Source organism: Thermobia domestica, chromosome 13 (assembly GCF_964235325.1).
Source record: "Thermobia domestica chromosome 13, izTheDome1.hap1.1, whole genome shotgun sequence".
NCBI classification, from domain to species: Eukaryota; Metazoa; Arthropoda; class Insecta; order Zygentoma; family Lepismatidae; genus Thermobia; species Thermobia domestica.
Window position 1 is genome coordinate 216,012,293 of NC_137466.1, and position 19,483 is coordinate 216,031,775.

At 37.3% G+C, this 19,483-nt stretch overlaps 1 protein-coding gene across 1 annotated transcript in view; it reads left to right on the forward strand.

Moving 5' to 3' along the window:
- Positions 1-19,483, forward strand: part of LOC145667684 (sodium-coupled monocarboxylate transporter 1-like) — a 73,528-nt gene that overhangs the window by 4,193 nt on the left and 49,852 nt on the right. The window contains exons 2-5 of the mRNA XM_081735142.1: positions 1,866-2,099; positions 3,790-3,949; positions 6,938-7,003; positions 19,305-19,356. Of these exons, the coding sequence (XP_081591268.1) occupies positions 1,866-2,099; positions 3,790-3,949; positions 6,938-7,003; positions 19,305-19,356 (512 nt within the window). The remainder of the gene's footprint in view (positions 1-1,865; positions 2,100-3,789; positions 3,950-6,937; positions 7,004-19,304; positions 19,357-19,483) is intronic.

The following is a 19,483-nucleotide window of genomic DNA, read 5'->3' on the forward strand; positions in this document are numbered from 1 at the left end:
ACATAATCGTTGGCAGTGATTCGTCCGCTAAGTGTGACAACAGGACCCAATGAAAACCATGACATGGCGGCCCACAGCATCACCGAGCCACCGCCATGATTCACAATTGGGCGGAGACACTGCAGATCATAAGCTTCTTTGGGCGTTCTGCACACATAAACACGGCCCGTGGTTGGGAATAAGGTAAAGTATGATTCATCCTACCATATCACACGTTTTCAGTCCTCAACGGTCCAAGTTGCATGGTCGTGGCACCATTTGCGACGTGCGAAAGCGTTATGGTTCCTGATGACCGGTTTGGCCCGTGGAACACGACCCCGTAAGTTTATGTCATGTAATTCGCAGCGGATTGTGATTGTTGAAACAGGGTGGGGGAGGTGCTGATTGAGTTCCTTCGTCACTTGCTCCGCAGTGGCACGAAGGTTCTACGTGACAATGCGCTTTAATACCTGGCGTGACCTGTCACTCATGATTTTCTTCCGCCCACTGTTCCGCTTCCCATGTGTTGTGTAGGCCGTCATCACCTTCGACCTTGTCCCACGCGACACACCTGACATAGTAGCCACTGCCGTCACACTCACTCCACATAACCGCGCACCAACAATTTGCCCTGTTTGAAAATCTGAGTGGTCTCCCAGTTTGCACTACCTCCGTTTGCTACAGCCACTGGACACTGCTGTTCCACTGCGCCTGACGTAGTATATAGACCGACCTAACACGCCACCACCAGCGGCCCGGCTCTGCGGGCACCACGACACCACTGCCAACCCATACATCTGACGTGTTGCCAACTACAGGTGTTTCCATTTTTCTGATCACCATATGTAATTGAAGAAGGTAATATACATATAATATAAGGAAGACTGTTAGATACCAAACATCCTGCAATGGTATGATGTAACACCTAATGTCAGTGCCTATGTAGCATACGGATAACGTATGCTCCATACTGATTTCTGTAGTAAGCAAGAGGATTCCGTATATTTATACAATATATCGTTGTTTGGAGAACGGATTTTTCTCCGTGTAATACTTGTGTAGTCCGTGTAGTCCGTGCACTACATAATATTTCATATTAAACTAAGCTCGTCAAGATCTACTATTCTAACAACTTTAGTCAAGATAGGAATTTCATCAACTGTCTAAAATATATGCTACCTATCCTTCGAATATTTTTACTATTAGAAAAATAATAAAGGAGAAAGAAAAGTTAACAAAACTTACAGTTGACACTGATTACAAGATGTTGGATAACACGTTGCTCCTTGTGAATCATGTATCCTTGTCTCACATCCTTGTGAATTATCTTCCTGATCGTTGAAGAGTGTTAGATCAAATAAGAATTTTGTAGATGCCTCTAATCTTTAGTGGTTTATTATTTGTAAGTAATCTTTTCACGGATTTGCACCGCTTCTGAGTGTTAACACACACACGTCATCGTGAAATATACAACACTAAACATGTTTTCCCTTTTTGTAACATTATGTAAAAGAAACTCCGAATGTAGTTCATCATAGCGACCTTTTTCTTTAAAGTCTTTTGGTTTATATTTATTTTAAACATGGAGTCAGAAAGATTCGATAAGAAAACAAACACACTACATTGATAGATGTTAAATTTCAGAAAGCGATCTGTTTACACAGACATGTAGTCTCTTAAGGAACACTAACGTTTCAAGTTACTCACATAGATAACTAAAGGCCTCAATAATGTGCAGGTAAAATTTGGAAGATTAACAAGCATTATCTTGCAATAGCCATTGTGTTAGCCTTAGTCAAGTATAAATAACTTACATTAGTTTTGCACGGTCGTTCTTGAATCACACTGTATGCACAAACTTCATTATACCATTTCTTTCATTACAGCGATCAATATTCTTCAACGGAGATTCCAACAACAACAGATGTCCCAAGAACTAAGTTTGTTGAACTGTTTGATTGGCTGGATTACAGCGTTTTCGTAGTAATGTTGGTGGCTTCTGCCCTCATTGGAGTCTACTATGCCTTTTTCGCTAAGACGAAACAGAATACCACGGAAGAATATTTGATGGGTGGGCGGAATATGGGAATATTCCCCATTGCAATGTCTTTAATATCAAGGTAAGATATAATGTTCATTATTGAATATTGTAAAATTTTTAACTTTGTGGGAATAGGGAGAGGTGGGAATAGGTAAATTAGATCCGGAATCGATTCCCATTACTTGTTTATTATAAAAGCGTTTAATAAAATACAACAGTATCTACAGAAATATCACAATATAAACTTTCTCTAATGTGAGATACGGTAGCCAAAGACCGTACAGACTTAGAGCAGAATATCTACAGAGCTCCAAAGCAAGCTAAGCAGAGTGGAGTAGGAAACTTCAATGGTTGGAGCAAGTAGTGAGGGGATTAAGAGTCACAGAGCCCCGAAGCAGACTAATCAACCGAGGTTGGGATATCGACAGAGCTCCATGCAAGATAAGGCGAGAGGAAGCAAAGCCTTGAGAAGCAAACTAGATGCTTTTAGGTTGGGTTTCTTCTAGAGCTCCAGGCAAGCTAGAGGAGAGATGATCAATCGCAGACTGGTGACTGTCCGTTGAATCCTCTTCGTTATATAGGCGTTCTTGGCGGCGTTGGCGCTGCCGCTCCCTCGTCATCAAATGACTTGTAGTTGGCGATGGTGATCCGTCGTCCTCTTCTGTAGTAATCCAACATGAGGTGTAGTACTCCATCGTAAAATCATGTCGTTGTTGTTTATAAGCAAGAGCACGTGTAATGTTTGTAAACACAAACACGTGGAACATTACAATATTTACTACTTATCTTTATTTTCCTCCTCACTAATTAATATAAAGAAAGTTAAACAGGAAACTAGGAGTGTCAAGTACAATAAAAGACGTAAGTTCCTGAGTAATAGTAGTAGTCGTAAAGACATGAAGAGAAAATATGATATAAAAGCAAGAATAGGAATGGTGAGAAAAGTATTTAGGAAAAAGAAAACTATTTTATGGGTCCTTGAATAAAGAATTTAAAAAAAAAAATCTTAAAATGTTTCATGTGGAGTATTGTACTCTTTGAACAGAAACATAAACACTAGACAAAAAGGACAAAAGAAGATCGAAGGAGCTGGAAATAAAACTAATGCAATCTAGGTTGGTAAGATAGTTTTGAAACAACTAGTCAAAATGTGGATGAGATGAAGAATGAAGAAATATGCTGAATCGAATTGAAACCAAATACGAAGGTGTTAGAAACGTACCAGTAAAGGAAAGAACAATTTTAGATTAGGGATATTAACTGAGAAGGAACTTGATTACAAGAACATGAAAGAAGATAAGTTGAAAGGAGAAAAAGAAATGTATTAAAAAGATGTTACAGTTGATGAATGATATTAAAATAGTAAATTCCACAACAAGGTAAAGAGATTAACTGAACTGTGACGCATGTAATCTTTTCAGTGTGTCGTAAGTAAATAGCCATCAGTGATTTTATCTATTATTTTCAGAATTTTGCTGTTATAATTTAGAAAAGAAGAGTGAAAGTAAAACTGTTAAAGAATAGTGGATGTAAAGGTAGCAAGAGTGACATGAGTGTGAAAGTATGCAATTACACTGTTTTTGTGCAAGAATTATGTCTCCCACTATGAGTAGGTATAAATTAGAGGGTGAAAAAATCATTAAATTTTGCGAGTCGATGTTTTAAAAAAAAATATTACGTTTTTTGATCACCAAATCATATTAAATTAATGTTCTTTAACCTAAAGGGCATACTATTTAAAAAATGAAATGTTCATTTTCTTTTTTCAGTTATATATCTGGTAACACAATGATGGGAATGCCAGCAGAAATATACGCATATGGGACCCAATATTGGGGTATAGTGTTTGCACTGCCGTTTATTTGTTTCTTCTTGGCCACCGTCTACCTGCCTGTGTTTTATAAACTACGTCTCACATCCGTTTATGAGGTAAGTAAAAGTATATGAATAGAAGAATGTGGTTATCAGAATGCATCAATACTCTGATGTGAGTGTTAAATCTCCATGCAGAGCTCCTTCGTGTTTAACCAGTTAGGGTACGCGCCTTTAGAATGGGAATCCAGGGTTCGATTCCCGGCAGGAGCTCATATGGTTCTGGTTCCACTTTCATGAGTAGGTCCCGTATCGTATAGCCTTGGTGCTAAAAGTGACGTTAAACTCAAATTCCAATCCAAAAATCCATCTTCATGCACAGCCTGCAAACTCTTTACACTATGACAGTTAACAAGAATAAAACAATAGTAGGAAAAAGAGTAGGCTTCTATGGACTAGACCCAATATTTGGGCCATTCAGTGAACGGGGAATTCAAGTCTAATTTTGGTCATGTCAGACATATTTCACATTTAGGATCTCTACGTAAAACTCCTTTCAGTGCTTGAAAGAATTATGAGCAGATATTCTAAATATATATAAATATAACTCTTATGATATACATATATCAAGTATTTAAATGTTGTATAAAAACTACATGTACCTTTGTACCTCAACTTTGGTAATTGAATTGAAATTCCTTGTGCTCTTAACGTCCAATCTAAAGATGTACCGTATGTAGCTCAGAGTTTGCTGGAAAGAGCTCATGAGGATGGCTCTGCCTCGAGATTCGAAGCCGAGGTTGGTGAATTGCAAAGCAAGAATGATAACCATTATAAGAGTATTATTATTATTATTAACTTTAAGACTGAAGAAATCCTGAAATACAGAGGTCGATCCGCGTATATGTGTCCAATTTTGAAATAGCACTAACCTTATTAAAATCCATGGGACCACCATCGGTTGTCCTCAATGTGATGGCCATGTGTTTTGGCAATAGCCCTGCACCGTAACTTCCACTGTAGAAGACTACGACGAAGTACAGGAAGTGGAATCTTCTCCCATTCCTCTCGGCAGGCTTTCCACAGGCCCTCGAGAGTAGTGACACGACCAGAAGAAAGTGCCATTTTCAGTAGACCAAACCCGCAGAAATCCATGGGACTGGCATCTGGTGATTTCACTGGTATATCATGAAATGGAATAGCACGGATACCGGTGTCTGTCTCCATCTGCTTCAGAAAGTTCTGAGTAGAAGAGATGTATGTGAGGAGGAAACTTGCTTTATGGCATGCGCGTACAAACAAGGCAGATATTCTGTATAAATTGGGGTCAGTACATGTTGCTGAAAGAATACAGAGTTGATTTTACAGTTTTTAGGGACCTGACGAATCGATAACTTGCCCTGATAAGAGTAATCGGCGACAACCATAAATCCTTTCGAGAAAGATGCATTGCAATGACGGATGCACGCAGAACGGCTTTTTGCATCTCGGGAACTGTAAGTTATCGAGCGAATTTTGCCACAATCTGATAGATACACCTATGCTTCATCTAGTGTGACCACAAACTTCCATTTTTCCCCAGATAGATGGCGTTTATAGAGGCGCCTGCTGTTGGTCTTTCTCTCACGGCGATGGGCCGCACTTAGGTAATGTCCATGACTTTTAAAGACCCTCCGGAGGTTTAATTTCCCACTCAGGGCGCGGTTAACAGTTGACTGTGGTATGTGGAGTCGATCTGCCATCACACGTTGCGGAGGGGGATTTTCTTGTAAGGCCATTCGCCGCAACTTCTGAGCTACTTGTGGAGTCACTGTGGTACACGCTCGCTTCCTCGACCCCTTGTGAGTGAATGCTTACCTGGTATGTCTTCTTTTTTATACTGCTTGATTATGTTCTTAATAGTCGTCGAACCCAATGCACAACCATTTTCTTTGCACTGCTTTTGAATTTTAGAAACCGAATATATGACGTGGAAAAGTCCAATTACGTAGCCCTTCCAAAAACGGTTCACCTTTGGAGCCATGATGCACACGATACACAGTTTCGATTGTCAGACGAATAGAATGGACCTCCAGGTATAGCACACGCGTTCAACCACTTGTTTCGGTCGCTTCTGTGGTCAGGGGTACGGGTGTAAAATTGGACACATATACGCGAATCGACCTTCTGTATAGCGGCACAGAACTAAAGAACCGTGGTTAAATCATTTCTTGTGTCAGTTCAGACAAGATGATAATTACACTTATTATTAAGATACCATTACCGTCGAAGAATTCGAACCAAAACTAATAAGAGTTTATTAAATGAGAACTTATGTTATGGTCCATTATTCCTGCAGGGTCCTAGTTTATAGTATGTTCTCCATTTCTTCTTGTCCTAGCCAAAGTCTATTTTCCTAGTTGAATGGCAGCTATTGCTGTCACCCATTCGTTCTTTTCCATCCTAGGCCGTTTGCTTGATTCATAGTGCACTTCCTAACCTAGCATGTTTGGTATTCCGTATTAGCAGCTTAATTATGTAGTTTTTTTTAATTGATATTGTAACATAACTTCGAACTTACTATTTTCGCACATTTGTTCAGTTATTTAACAACCGTTCGGATAGTCTGTGATGCCAGTTTATACTAAAACCATCCACAATCATCAATATCAACAATGGGAAGTAGTACTGCATAATAGTGAGACTGTATACTACTTTATAGCATACAGATACACCGGAGTATTATCAGAGCTCTACATAGCAGAGCTTTAACAGTAGGGTATAGTATAGCAAGGATAGGGGTGTCACCCACGGCCTATATTTTAAAGATATGATCCAGCATTAAGCTCATGGAACTCAGTTAATGCGCTGGTAAACTCTCTCAGGATGCCTGATAACCTTATTCGAAATTAATAGCTCCCGATTTTGAAGTAACGACATGTATTTATTAGAATAATAATAATAATAATAATAATTATTATTATTATTATAAATCTTATAAACAGATAGTACCTATGTATTTGTCCATTAAAAATTAAACATGACTATTTTTTTAATGTGATTTTAAGAAAACAATATCTGTATTTTCAATTATTTGCTGTTATTAAATTTGAACTCTTTTTTCAGTACCTCGAAATTCGATTCGATCGGAAAGTTCGGCTTTTGGGCTCTCTTCTATTTTTAATGGCTGTGGTGAGTAATCGGTCTTTTCTTATAATTATTTTGAGTATTATTATCTTAGGCAAATTCCAAAGAAATAACTTAAACAACATTACAGTTTTCTACCTACATATTTTGTGTTGTCTGTATCTAAAGGGTAGTAGAACTAGTTGAACATTTGTTTAAAGTGTTTAAAAGAAGGAGACAACAAGCGATTAGGACGAACCGAACTGTTCCAGCAATATATGGAAAGAAAGTAGAAGCGACTATAGTCGTGTCGCTGCATGATCCGTCTTCCAATAACATAGTACTTGTGTAAAGCAGAAACAGAACCAGAGAGCGCGCATGTCGTTGGCTGATAATGTCTTCATGTTCTTGAAAGCACACTGTTGTTGCCACGTCATGCTACTAGGTTAAACCGTACATGAGTAACTGATTGAAAAAGTTCATGAGTATGCGCTAAATTGCAACATAGAATTAACTCCTCGTGCTTCAAGGTCAGCAAATGGTTGGCCCAGACTGGGACTAACAACGCCAGAAATATTAGTTTTTATATTCTTGGTAGTATTGTTAGTGAATATCTACTTGAAATAGGAGCAGCTATAAGACTGAGAAAGGAAGCATTGAGGAAGCAAATGAGGTGCTCTGTAGGTATATGAATAAGGGTATAAAAATAATAATTCATAATGTGTTGTATAGAGTGTAATAGTAAATGAAGAAGAAACAAGATGCTTAAAGAAACGAGAAGCAAGAAGAGGCTTTAAAAATGTAGGCATGTATAAGAATGAGAATAAATTATCTGGGAAGAAGAAAAAAATGATGAGATAGAAATGGAATGATGAGAGACGTTCAACTTTATCCGAGACTCTTTGTTATACAGATTTAAAATCGAATTCCAAATTGTAATTAGTGCATGTATTGGGAACTGGCAACTGCGTCATACTTCTTGTAGGTAACATCATTTCGCACAAAAGTACAGAAACCGTTATTAAAGACGGCGGATAACAATGTGAACATGCAGAGCAGCATGTGGAAATAAAGTACTTATTAAAAGAGGCATTAGACCAGCTGGAAATTTTCAGAATACTTCAGTCACAAATACTGTGAAGACATACTCAATCGCGACAAGACATTTGAGTGGTGAACGCGCTTTAAATATGGTCGAACATCAGTCACTGACAATCCCAATTATGGCGGGCCCAACCCACAGCAGGCGTTCCTGGAAACATTCAGTGCTTTGAACAGCGTATCAGACAGCTAGTCACACAAACACATTTCAGTGAATCAAATGCTTCAAATATGGCCAGATGCCATTCACTAACGATACCCGTCATGGTTGATCCCAGTCCACAGCAGTCATTCCAGGAAATATTCAGTGCTTTGAGCAGCTTATTATATTGAAAATTGTTTTATAAAATTCCAAAAGTGTGTTATATTTCATTAGTAACATAAACACAACAATTCAGTACCATTCGCTGTTCCAAAAAATGAATGCACTCTGAGCTAAAAAAAAAAAAGTTTTCCGCTATTAATCGCGCACAAAAAAAATGAAGTTTTCTCGTCTTCTTGTGTAAAAGTTCAATAAATTGTCTAGTCCCACAGAGTCATCCAGACATGTATATATATATATGTGTGTGTGTGTGTGAGTAGTGTCTGGAGAGCACACTATTGTTGAACGGACGCTCGGTAATTGTTTGATAGGTTTCGTATGGAAATCTTGATCTGAGTGATGATCCACTTTCTTGTGGCCCGCCCAACTTTGATGAGGACCATTTGAACAACTCCACGTGATCCTGTCAAAGTACCCAGGAAAAGGCATGGATATTGAGAATTGACATGCATTTATAGTGCGACACCTTCCATATATATCAAAGGGTCAAAAACTGAAACTATAGTACCTCATTTACAGGACTTGAAAAATCCAGACACTAGTGGCGAGTACTTTTTTACATTTGGTAAATGTTAACACTGTGATTGTAAAATGATCTGGCTAGTAGATTTTTTGGTTGGCAAATACTTCCAAGTAAGATTTTTCTAGCCCTGCTCATTTACTCGGTGCAGACAACAAGAATCAGCGTGTTAAATCATGTCGCCATAACCTTTATCAATATTTTACTCAAGATGACAAACTGTGTCTGTACATGATTTCTAAACAGAAGAAGAAATGGTTCAGCCCAAACACAAAAGTTCATCATGTCCCATTCAGGATTTCCATCCCAAGAAGACAAAATTGTGTGTCTAGTGGAACATGAAAGAGATGATCCAAAGCACTGCTCTGTACACTGTGATCAACTCCAAAGTATTCATTCAGCACTTCAAGAAAGAAAAAGCCGAATAAACGAGATGCCATCATCGTCTACATGGAGAACTCTGGACTACCCATATGTAACTTCTACGCCTTTCTACACTTTCCGGTCACTGCAAAAACACTCTGTGGCATATGCTTCGAAAACGATGATCAGCTGCAAAATTTCACTATTGATTTCTATACATTCAAACCCCGAGTTTTCTCTTTTTATCTTTTTCTTTCCTTTTTCCTTTTTTCTTTTTGAAGACATTCAACAACTACCTGATCGTTGGGAACAGATTGTGAGCAACGCAGAGGAATGCATCAGTGATCCATAGTTTGATTACTTGAAAACTCAAAGAAAAAATGTATCCATTGAGTTCAAACTGCACCAACTAATGAACCAACTCAATACACACCTGAATCCTATCAATACACTACTTAGTTGTAGTTTATTTGTTTAGAGCTCAGTGAACAAGAAGTAAAACTCCTCCTCATTTTAGGTACGGAACTACTTGTAAGTTTAATGCAAGTAAAATGTAACCATAGTTAAATGTGAAAATTATTATTACTAAACTGTGATACAGTTTCGACGAATATATCATTGTTTTCAACACAAATATGGAAAATTTGACTCAAAAAGGAAGATAAATTCCTGAAACTGTACCACAGATTAGTATTATTAAGTATTTGCTTCGGTTAGATTTTTTATTATTTAAAGAAATAAATGGCGAAAACATTACAGACAGAAAATGATATATGTTCTTGAATTAAGAATTAGAAAAAAAAAACACTCAAAAAATGGTTCATAAGGATTATTATAGGCCTAGTACACCGCAAAAAGAGAAACCAACAACAAAATAAGTTTCTATAAATGGGTGGAGACTTTCAGAAACCGAGTATTGAGAAAACTAACAAGGCAAATTGTTCTGAAGTTTCGACAGGTAATCGGCTGATGAGACAGATTATGATAATTTAGCATAGAACTTGTATGGCTGACTTCAAATTTCACTTCTCCAAGATTCGCCAATTAACCTAAGTAATGGAATTTACAGATGTTAAGAGAAAATGTAGGCGATTCGTATATTCAAGATTTGTGTAAACCGAAATTATATTGGTAGTACTGACAACAAATGACACAAAATTTGTAGTTTTTAAATTTTTAAAAAATTTTTAAAGTACATATTAAAACAGTATAAGCACAACTACAATATATTACTAGATATTATATGTTTGACATCGAGATATGAAAATGTTACATGAACTTGCAAAATGTCTTACAGAAAACATCAAATGAAGTAAGAGAAATCTTATGAGTTTGCATAAATCATAAAATAAACAAAGTACTAAGAATCACTAATTACACTTAAATGAAATGCAGTGAGATACTGCGTTAAAGCACTGCTCTGTCTATTTCATCTGATTTAAGCACATGGACGTAGCTAGAGGTTCAATCCCCCTACACTCACCTTACCAAAATCTTCTTTTTCTCTTTCTTCCTTTCTTTTTCTTTCTTTTACATATAATAAAAGCAGCTCTTGCTGTTATACTACGTTGACATTTTATCTAGCTGCCTGGACACACCCTTGCAACATCAAAAGCGATAATTATGTATTCTGTTACAAATAAGAGCTCTTTTCAAGAGACTTATTTTGGACTTTTTCTTGAACTTGACAAAACTAAATTTGGTTGTATACAAATACACTTGGAGAACAGTTATAAAAATGTACAACTATTTACAACGTTTCATACTATCAATAAGAAGTGGAATTTTAATATATTAGAAAATATGTGGTTTTAAAATGTTCAAAACAGTGACAACACTAATTTCCAGTAATGATTGTAAATTTCTGTAATTTTATTCTGTTTGTGACCATATAAAAACATTTTAATTTCGATTCTTTTACAATAAAAGTATTTTGTGAAATATAACAAAAATTCAGAAGGAGCCTTCTTTGCAAATTTCTTAAAGCCTTCATTCTCACCGACGTGATTAATCAGATTAGGTAAAAAAGCGTGATTACCAAAGCAAACTCATGACTATCAAAACGCCAAACACGTATTTCAGACTTTGATCGTTTCTGATTTTGAAAATGTTCCTGCTTAAACTATAAGTCATTACTCGGCACCTTGTATATCACATCGTCATTAACAAATCATATGTAATAACTTTTTACGGTAATAAGTAAAAACTTGTTCTGACTTTTATTGAAACGTTTGGGTTGAGAGCGGAGCGAACAAGAAAGTCTTTAACAAATCTATTTCTTTCCAAATCGACAACAATATTGATTTAAAGGCGCGCCAATACGTTCTCGGGGCGACACCCGTCGTTTACTCATTTCCAACACTTCTTTCATTCTTCTTGTTTGTTTGGCATCCTCTTGCAATCAGCGCCCGGGGAGACCGCCCTGCTCGTCCGCTTCTAGCTACGGCTCTGGTTACACAATAGGTCGATTAAGGCTACACCAGTTCACTTTCCTTGATTTAAAGACGTGTCCCATCCGGAATAACAACATTATCATTTTATTTCTGCTTGCTCCGTTTCAATAGATAAATCTATTCAAGGTGGATTTGCTGATTTCTTGTTTATTTTGAAGTACCCTGCTTCCCCTTGATTAGTTGTGCGGTCTCTATTGTTATCGTACTTATTCCACAATTTTCTGGAAGAAAGAAATGAAATATCGTTTACAGGATTCTAAGGTAAGAAATCAAGGAAAACATTACAGTGCTATAGAAGGTGGCAGCCATATTGGATGAAGCTCAAGAAGGATGTTTGGTGACTTTCAGAATATCATTATACTTGATGAAAATAAATTCTGCCCCTCGCTGCAAGATAATGGCAATCCTCATTTTTACGAAAATTGACCTAACTCTATTTTACAAACCTAGATGGTAAAAACTTAAGCCAATGATTTCAAATTTGGCTGATAACAGTGCCATCTGCGATTCATGTATGTTTATGCAATTAATAAATTTCTAAAATATTAAATCGCCGTTTTCTCGAAACAACCTTTTTGTGGGTTACCATTATCTTGCAGCGATGGAGAGAATTATCCTGCAAGTTTCATTAAGCTACTAATTTTTGCTGCGTTTGTCAAAAATTTGTCCTACATGCTGTTTTTAATAAGATCTCGAAAATAATTTCAAGAGGGAATGTTAATTATTAACGTGATGTAAGACTACCAGCATATGCGAACTAAACCTAGTTTTAAAAAAATTAAGTAAATAAAATTTTCCCCCTAATAAGAAAATTAACTCTGTATCATCGCGTTGATTAACTAACTAACTAAACTAACTAACTCTATGGCCTATGGAACCCGGAGGTTCAGTGCCGCGTTCACAAAAGCTCTCCACTGACTTCTATCCTTAGCTAATTGCATCCAGTTTCTACTTTGTATTCCTATCTCTGAGAGATCCATCTTAATATTGTCCTCCCATCTGCGCCTAGGTCTTCCTAATGGTCGTTTTCCTATGGGTCTACCAGTCAAGACTTTGAAAGCGTTTCTACTTTCTTCCATTCTAGCTACATGACCTGCCCACCTAAGCCTCCTAGACTTGACGACCCTAACAATGTTGGGTAAACCGTATAAGCTATGTAGTTCCTCGTTATGAAGTTTCCGCCATTCCCCATTCTCGTTCCTCTTGGGTCCGAATATTCTTCTCAGGATCCTGTTCTCAAATACTTTCAGTCTATGTTCTTCCCTCAAAGTAAGCGACCATGTTTCACAACCATACAGAACAACAGGCATGATTATCGTTTTATATATTTTAAGCTTCAAATTCCTCGACAGAATTCACGACGACAAGAGATTTTGAACCGAATAGTAACACGAATTCCCTGCTTTTAGTCGACATTTAATTTCTTCGTGAATATGATTTTCGTCTGTTAATATTGATCCTAAATATTTGAAAGTATCCACTTTATCAAAAGCATTATTTAATATTTTAACGCCTCCACAATTTACCGTATTACGGTCCCGACGCACTTCCATGTATTTAGTTTTCTCTGCATTTACTTCTAAACCCATGTCCCTGCAAGCGTTTAATAAGATCTCTGCATTTATTTCTACTGTTCTCCTATCATCCCCTATTAAATTTACATCATCAGCATATGCCATAACCTGGTGAATGCCGTTCAACTCTAGGCCCTGGTTGCTATCTTTGATTTTCCTTATGGCGTATTCCAGCACAAAGTTAAATAATAATGGCGACAACGCATCTCCTTGTTTCAGGCCATTTTCGACGTGGAAGCTCGTGGACAACAATTTTCCTACCCGGACTTTACTTTGGGATTCACTTAAACATATCTTAATTAATCTAATTAGCTTTTTCGGTATTCCAAGTTCTGTAAGAACGTTGTATAATGTTTCTCTCCTAACCGAGTCGTAAGCCTTTCTAAAATCAATAAATAGTTGATGTACCGGGGTATTGTATTCCCACTTCTTTTCGAGTATTTGGCGAATGGTAAATATTTGGTCGATAGTTGATCGATTTCGTCTAAATCCGCACTGATAATCTCCAATAATTTCATCTGCGTATGGGGTCAATCTTGCTATCAGAATATTTGAAAGGATTTTATAGGATGTTGACAGAAGAGAAATGCCTCGATAATTATTACAGTCAGTTTTGTCGCCTTTCTTGTGAATTGGAACAATGATTGATTCTTTCCACTCTTGTGGCAATTCTTCCTTGTTCCAGATAAGGAGAATGAGTTTGTGTATCTTGCTCCACAATTTTTCGCCTCCAGCTAAAATTAACTCAGCCGGAATTTCATCTACACCCGGAGATTTGTGTTTCTTCAATTTCTTTATAGCGGCTTCCACTTCTATTCGATTGGGTTCTGGAATATACGGTTCTGCGGTGTGTACCTCCTTTTCTCCACGCACATTAGTTTTTGGCTGCGTGTTCAGCAAATCGTCAAAGAAATCTTTCCATCTATTTAAGAGGCTATCCGTATCGGTGAGAACTGTTCCGTCCGATTTCTTTAATATATAAGCACGAGGTTGATAGCCTTTCTTAAATTCGCTGATCCCCTTATACATGTCCCGAATATTTTTATTTTTACTATTATCTTCAAGTTCCTTAATTTTAGCTTTCAAAAAATCCCGTTTCTTTGTTCTAAAAGTTTTGGAAGTTTCCCGCCTGATATCTGCGAAATTTTGTGTAGTTGTTTCATTCGGATTTTGTAGCCACCGTAATTTTGCCTGTTTTCTCTTCTCTGCTAGTTTAATGCATTCTTGGTCGAACCATGGTTTGTTCCTATGTATTTCTGCGTGTCCCAATTTTTCTATTGCTGAACTTTTAATGCTATCTCTAATTTCAATCCAAGTATCCTCAACACTAGTGCACTCCGAGTCTTCTAAAACCGCGAATCTATTCGAAACTTCAATCTGGTATTCCTCTCTTACCTGGCTCTCTTCTAATTTCTTTAAATTAAATCTCTCCGTTTTCGGACATTGAATATTACCTTTATTCAACGATAATCTCTCCCGTATTATAGCTACTACCAGGTAGTGATCAGTGTCACAATCAGCCCCTCTAAACGACCGGACGTCAATTATGCTAGATTGTCGTCTTCTATCTACTAAAACGTGATCAATTTGATTATGTGTTTTTCCGTCTGGTGATGTCCAAGTGTATTTATGAACGTCGCGATGTGGGAATTTTGTACTCTTCACGATTAGGTTTTTGGATGTTGCAAAGTTCACGAGTCTAACACCGTTGTCATTACTTTCCTTATGCAAACTTTCGTTCCCTATAATCGGTTTGAAAATATCCTCTCGTCCTACCTTCGCATTGAAATCCCCTAATAGAATCTTCATATGGTATCGCGGGAGTTGGTCAAATATCCGTTCCACTTCTTCGTAAAAACTATCTTTTATATCGTCACCCTTATCTTCAGTTGGAGCATGTACATTTAAAACAATAATATCACACCACCGTCCCTTAAGAGTAATAAAAGAAAGTCTGTCAGTAACAAATTCAACCCGTTTAATTGCTGGTAATATTCGTTTGTGAACGAAAAACCCTGTTCCTAACTGGTGATTTTTATTTCCTTCCCCGTAAAAGAACGTAAAATTTCCGGAATTCTCAGATCCATTTCCTTCCCACCTAACTTCCTGAACTCCTACTAAGTCCATCCTGTATTTCTCTAACTCACTCGTTACAGATTTTAACGCGCCTGCCCTATAAAGACTTCTAATATTCCATGTTCCAAATCTCATGTCCATTTTCTTTTGCTTATGTCGTGCCAAGTTATCAGTCCTTGTCCGAGGCTTTTGTGAATGTTTCTGAACAAGTACGTTTTTTTACAGGATGAGGGTGTTAGCCTTACCCAAACCCCCAAGCTGGAGGACCACTCCTAGTCGTCTGTCCGCGACTGCTTATTCAGTATATTCGCAGCTAACCTCTATATCTAGAGGCCTTCTCCTCGATCCGCAACCTGAGGACGCGCCATGCCGTGGTGACAGGAACCCATCGCGTTGATTGACATTCGCATAACTAGGAGGTATTAGAAGAATCCTAAATAGGCAAAACTTGAAGCTCTGACTTGTATGAGATGAATATGTATCAGTTGCTTTCAACTTAATGCCTAAAGCACACATTTTATATTCAGAGGTGTATATGAACTTTAACTAACAAGCGTACAATACAAGAAAACAAAATATTATCTTCTGCTTTTCTGTCGAGATCTCCAGACTACGAGGTCGACCCGTGGAATATTTACTTGCCATTACTTTTAATATCATGAACAATTAATTGATTGATTGAAAATTATCATCTGTTTGAAGCTTCAGGGTTTATAGAAGACGGGATCCAATATTGAAAATATCCACATATTCACTGTTACTCACCTACGTATCCTAGGAAGGCACTTCCACAAGGAAACAAATTGAGAACTAAACTCACTGTATATTAAAAATCGTGAGATTTAACGTGATCCACTGAACACACCAATGAGACAGCTGTCTACTAAGCTCTGCTAAATTGTTGAGAAACGATTGCTAACATATTCAAAGTGTTTGCCTACTGATCTTGTTACACCATAAGTGACAAGTCTACGAACTTAAGTTACACAATTCGATTAATATACTAAGAATTGATTTCATATATTAAATTTGACCTAATTCTATCAGCATACACAATATTGTTACAGAAAAATGTACTCTACTCCACAGTAGATCATCAGTACCTCTCCGGAAACGGGTTGAGTTAAACTTTACAACTTACTAGTAAGATACCATATCTTTATCATATATGTAACGTTTTCATATAGACATGTTAAAATTGCAATGGTGTAAGTCACAATTTGTTTGGTTTCAAGAAACTAACACAGAAGTTTCGTTACCAAAACAGCGGTTTCCTTTATCACTTGAGTTTCCAGTCATCGTTTGGTAGTTTAATGAAGCTCTAACACTTTTTTGTGTTAAACGATTAGCAGATTGATTTCTCTAGATCTGGTATCTAAGGTTATATTCAGTATGGCGCTAAATTCGTTGTACAAAAACAGAGGGGTGATTCCCGAGAGTAAAACCAACAAAAAAGTTCTAATAAACATAGGGCGAAAACGGCATCGATTACGTGTTATGGGCTGCCGAAAGCGTGGGAAAACAAACTTTAGACTTAAATATTTCACTAACTATTGAGCGTAGACGTGATGCGGCATGATATCGTCAAAGTATCCTAATCTCCTCTATCCAAATTTCCAGTTTTCAAATTTGTGCAGTGGCGGCGCAAGGGATTCCCTAAAGGACGTTAAGGATTCCCGGACATTTTATGACGTAAAATGAGTGGACAAGAGCATGTAAAAGACATCTCATTGCCTAGAAATAATACTACGTGGCAGATCAGTATTCATACACGCAGATTAAAAGATGGTAATAATCACTGTGCCTGGTTTCATACCTCCTCAGAAAGTACTAGTAAAAATGTTGTACGAGAATTCACTGGAAACGTCACGTGGCTGCAATGTAAAAAATACGTACAACACAAGTTGATACGTAACAGAAGATAAAGACATTCTGATTGCAGATGTGCTCATATTAATGATATCGCAACGCTTTTGAGAATGCTTCCAAATTTACTGCTACAGGAATTGAACAAGAACTACTATTAAAAGGCAACTAAAGTACTCGTAATAATAATAATAATAATAATAATAATAATAATAATAATAATAATAATAATAATAATAATAATAATAATAATAACTGTTTGAGCACATTTGTTTTGATCAGTATATCACATAAATGCGACTACTGTATTTTCCTTTTTTCCAATTAAAGTTCTAAAGTGACTGACGTGAGACAAAACATTCGTTCCACTTGCGATATTTGTTGTAACAGAGGCTGATGTTTCTGGTCCCAAATCGTGTAACGGGACTGCATACCGAAGAGAATTGTAGGGAACAATGTACAGAGAAGAGTCTTTGTTAAAATTAAAAGAGGACGGTTGTAAGAACTGTCACTACAAAACGTATTCAAAGTTTCGACCAGCCACTTCAATACAAGGGTTACAGCAGCGGTGAAGAGACCGGCGGATGCGTTAATACACTCCTGGCGTTTCCCTAATGCTCCAGGCAGCACCAAAAATTCGAGAAAGCAAATCTTACTCTGATTGTACAGGCGTCGTATAGACTAGTTGTTTCATATGGTCTCAGAAAAAGAAATCTAAAGGGTTAAGATCTAGTGAGCGAGGTGGCCAAGACACTGGTCCTTCTCCGCCGATCTATTTGTTCGGAAAGAATGCGTTGAGAAAATTTCGCATCTCCGCAGCGTAATGTGCTTTAGCACCGTCGTGCATAAAAAAATCATGTTTCGACAAACAGCCAGTGGCACAATCTCTAATAGTTCAGGCAGGTCCTCTTTCAAAAATATGCGATACTCCCCCAGGCCTTGTGGTAGTAGGTACGATCCGATGAGATAATTATCAACAATTCCTGCCCAAACATTCACAGAACACCGTTCCTGATGGACAAGAGTTCACGTTCCGTGTGGGTTTGTCTCATGATCACAAATGTTGATTGTGAGTATTGAACACTCCATCACGGAAAAAGTAGCTTCGTCTGTGAAGAGAAAACGAGACATGAACCGAGGTGTCTTAGCATGTCGTTCGCGTAGCTACTGGACAAACTGATTAACGTGGAATCCGAATCATATGACCTCCCACCCAGAATCGAACCCGGGTCTTCCATGCAAAAGTCGCATATGCTAACGTCGCTTAGCCACGAAGAGGCTGGAAAAGATGCTGGGGAGAATGACAGACGGGTATGTACATTACGAAACACAAATAAACGAAACGAGAGTAGCATTAGTAACAGATCGTCATCAAAAGCGATGTGACGTCATTAATATGAGCAGATCAGCAAGAGGAACTTCTTTATCTTCTGTTACTTATTGGCTTGTGTTGTACGTATTTTTACATTGTAACCACGTGACGTTTCCAGTGTATTCTTGTACAATGATTTTATTAGTACTTTTTGAGGATGTATGCAACCACGCACAGTGAATTTTTACCTCATCCACCATCTTTTAATCTGCATGTATGAATACTGATCTGCCACGTAGTATTATTTCTAGGCAATGAGATGTCTTTTACATGCTCTTGTCCACTCAATTTACGTCATAAAATGTCCGGGAATTCCTTGCGCCGCCACTGCACAAATTTGAAAACTGCAAATTTGGATAGAGCAGGTTAGGATCCTTTGATGATATCATGCCGCATCACGTCTACGCTTAGTAGTTAGTGAAATATTTTAGTCTAAAGTTTGTTTTCCCACGCTTTCAGCAGTCCATAACACTTAAACGACGTGGTTTTCACCCTATGTTTATTAGAACTTTTTTGTTTGTTTTACTTTCAGGAATCATCCCTTTACTTTTGTACAACGAATTTAGCGCCATACTGTACACTTTACAGCCGAATTTTAGTGCCAATATATACACTTTACACCATTGTAACTTGAACTTATTCATTTGGTTTAAGTTAAAGTATTTTAATATAGCAATCATAACTTACTTGTTAAAAAATAACAGTAATTATTATTTTCAGATGTTCCATATACCATTTGTTATTTATCTACCAGCTCTAACTTTCAAACAAGGTAAGCAACTTTTTAAATATCTTCCAAAAGGTGATTGGCAACATGCAAGGTTTAAATTAATTGTTTGTTTAGTGGTGTAAGTTTCATTTACAGGTTCAGTTAGCCTTTTCTGATATTGTGTAGATAC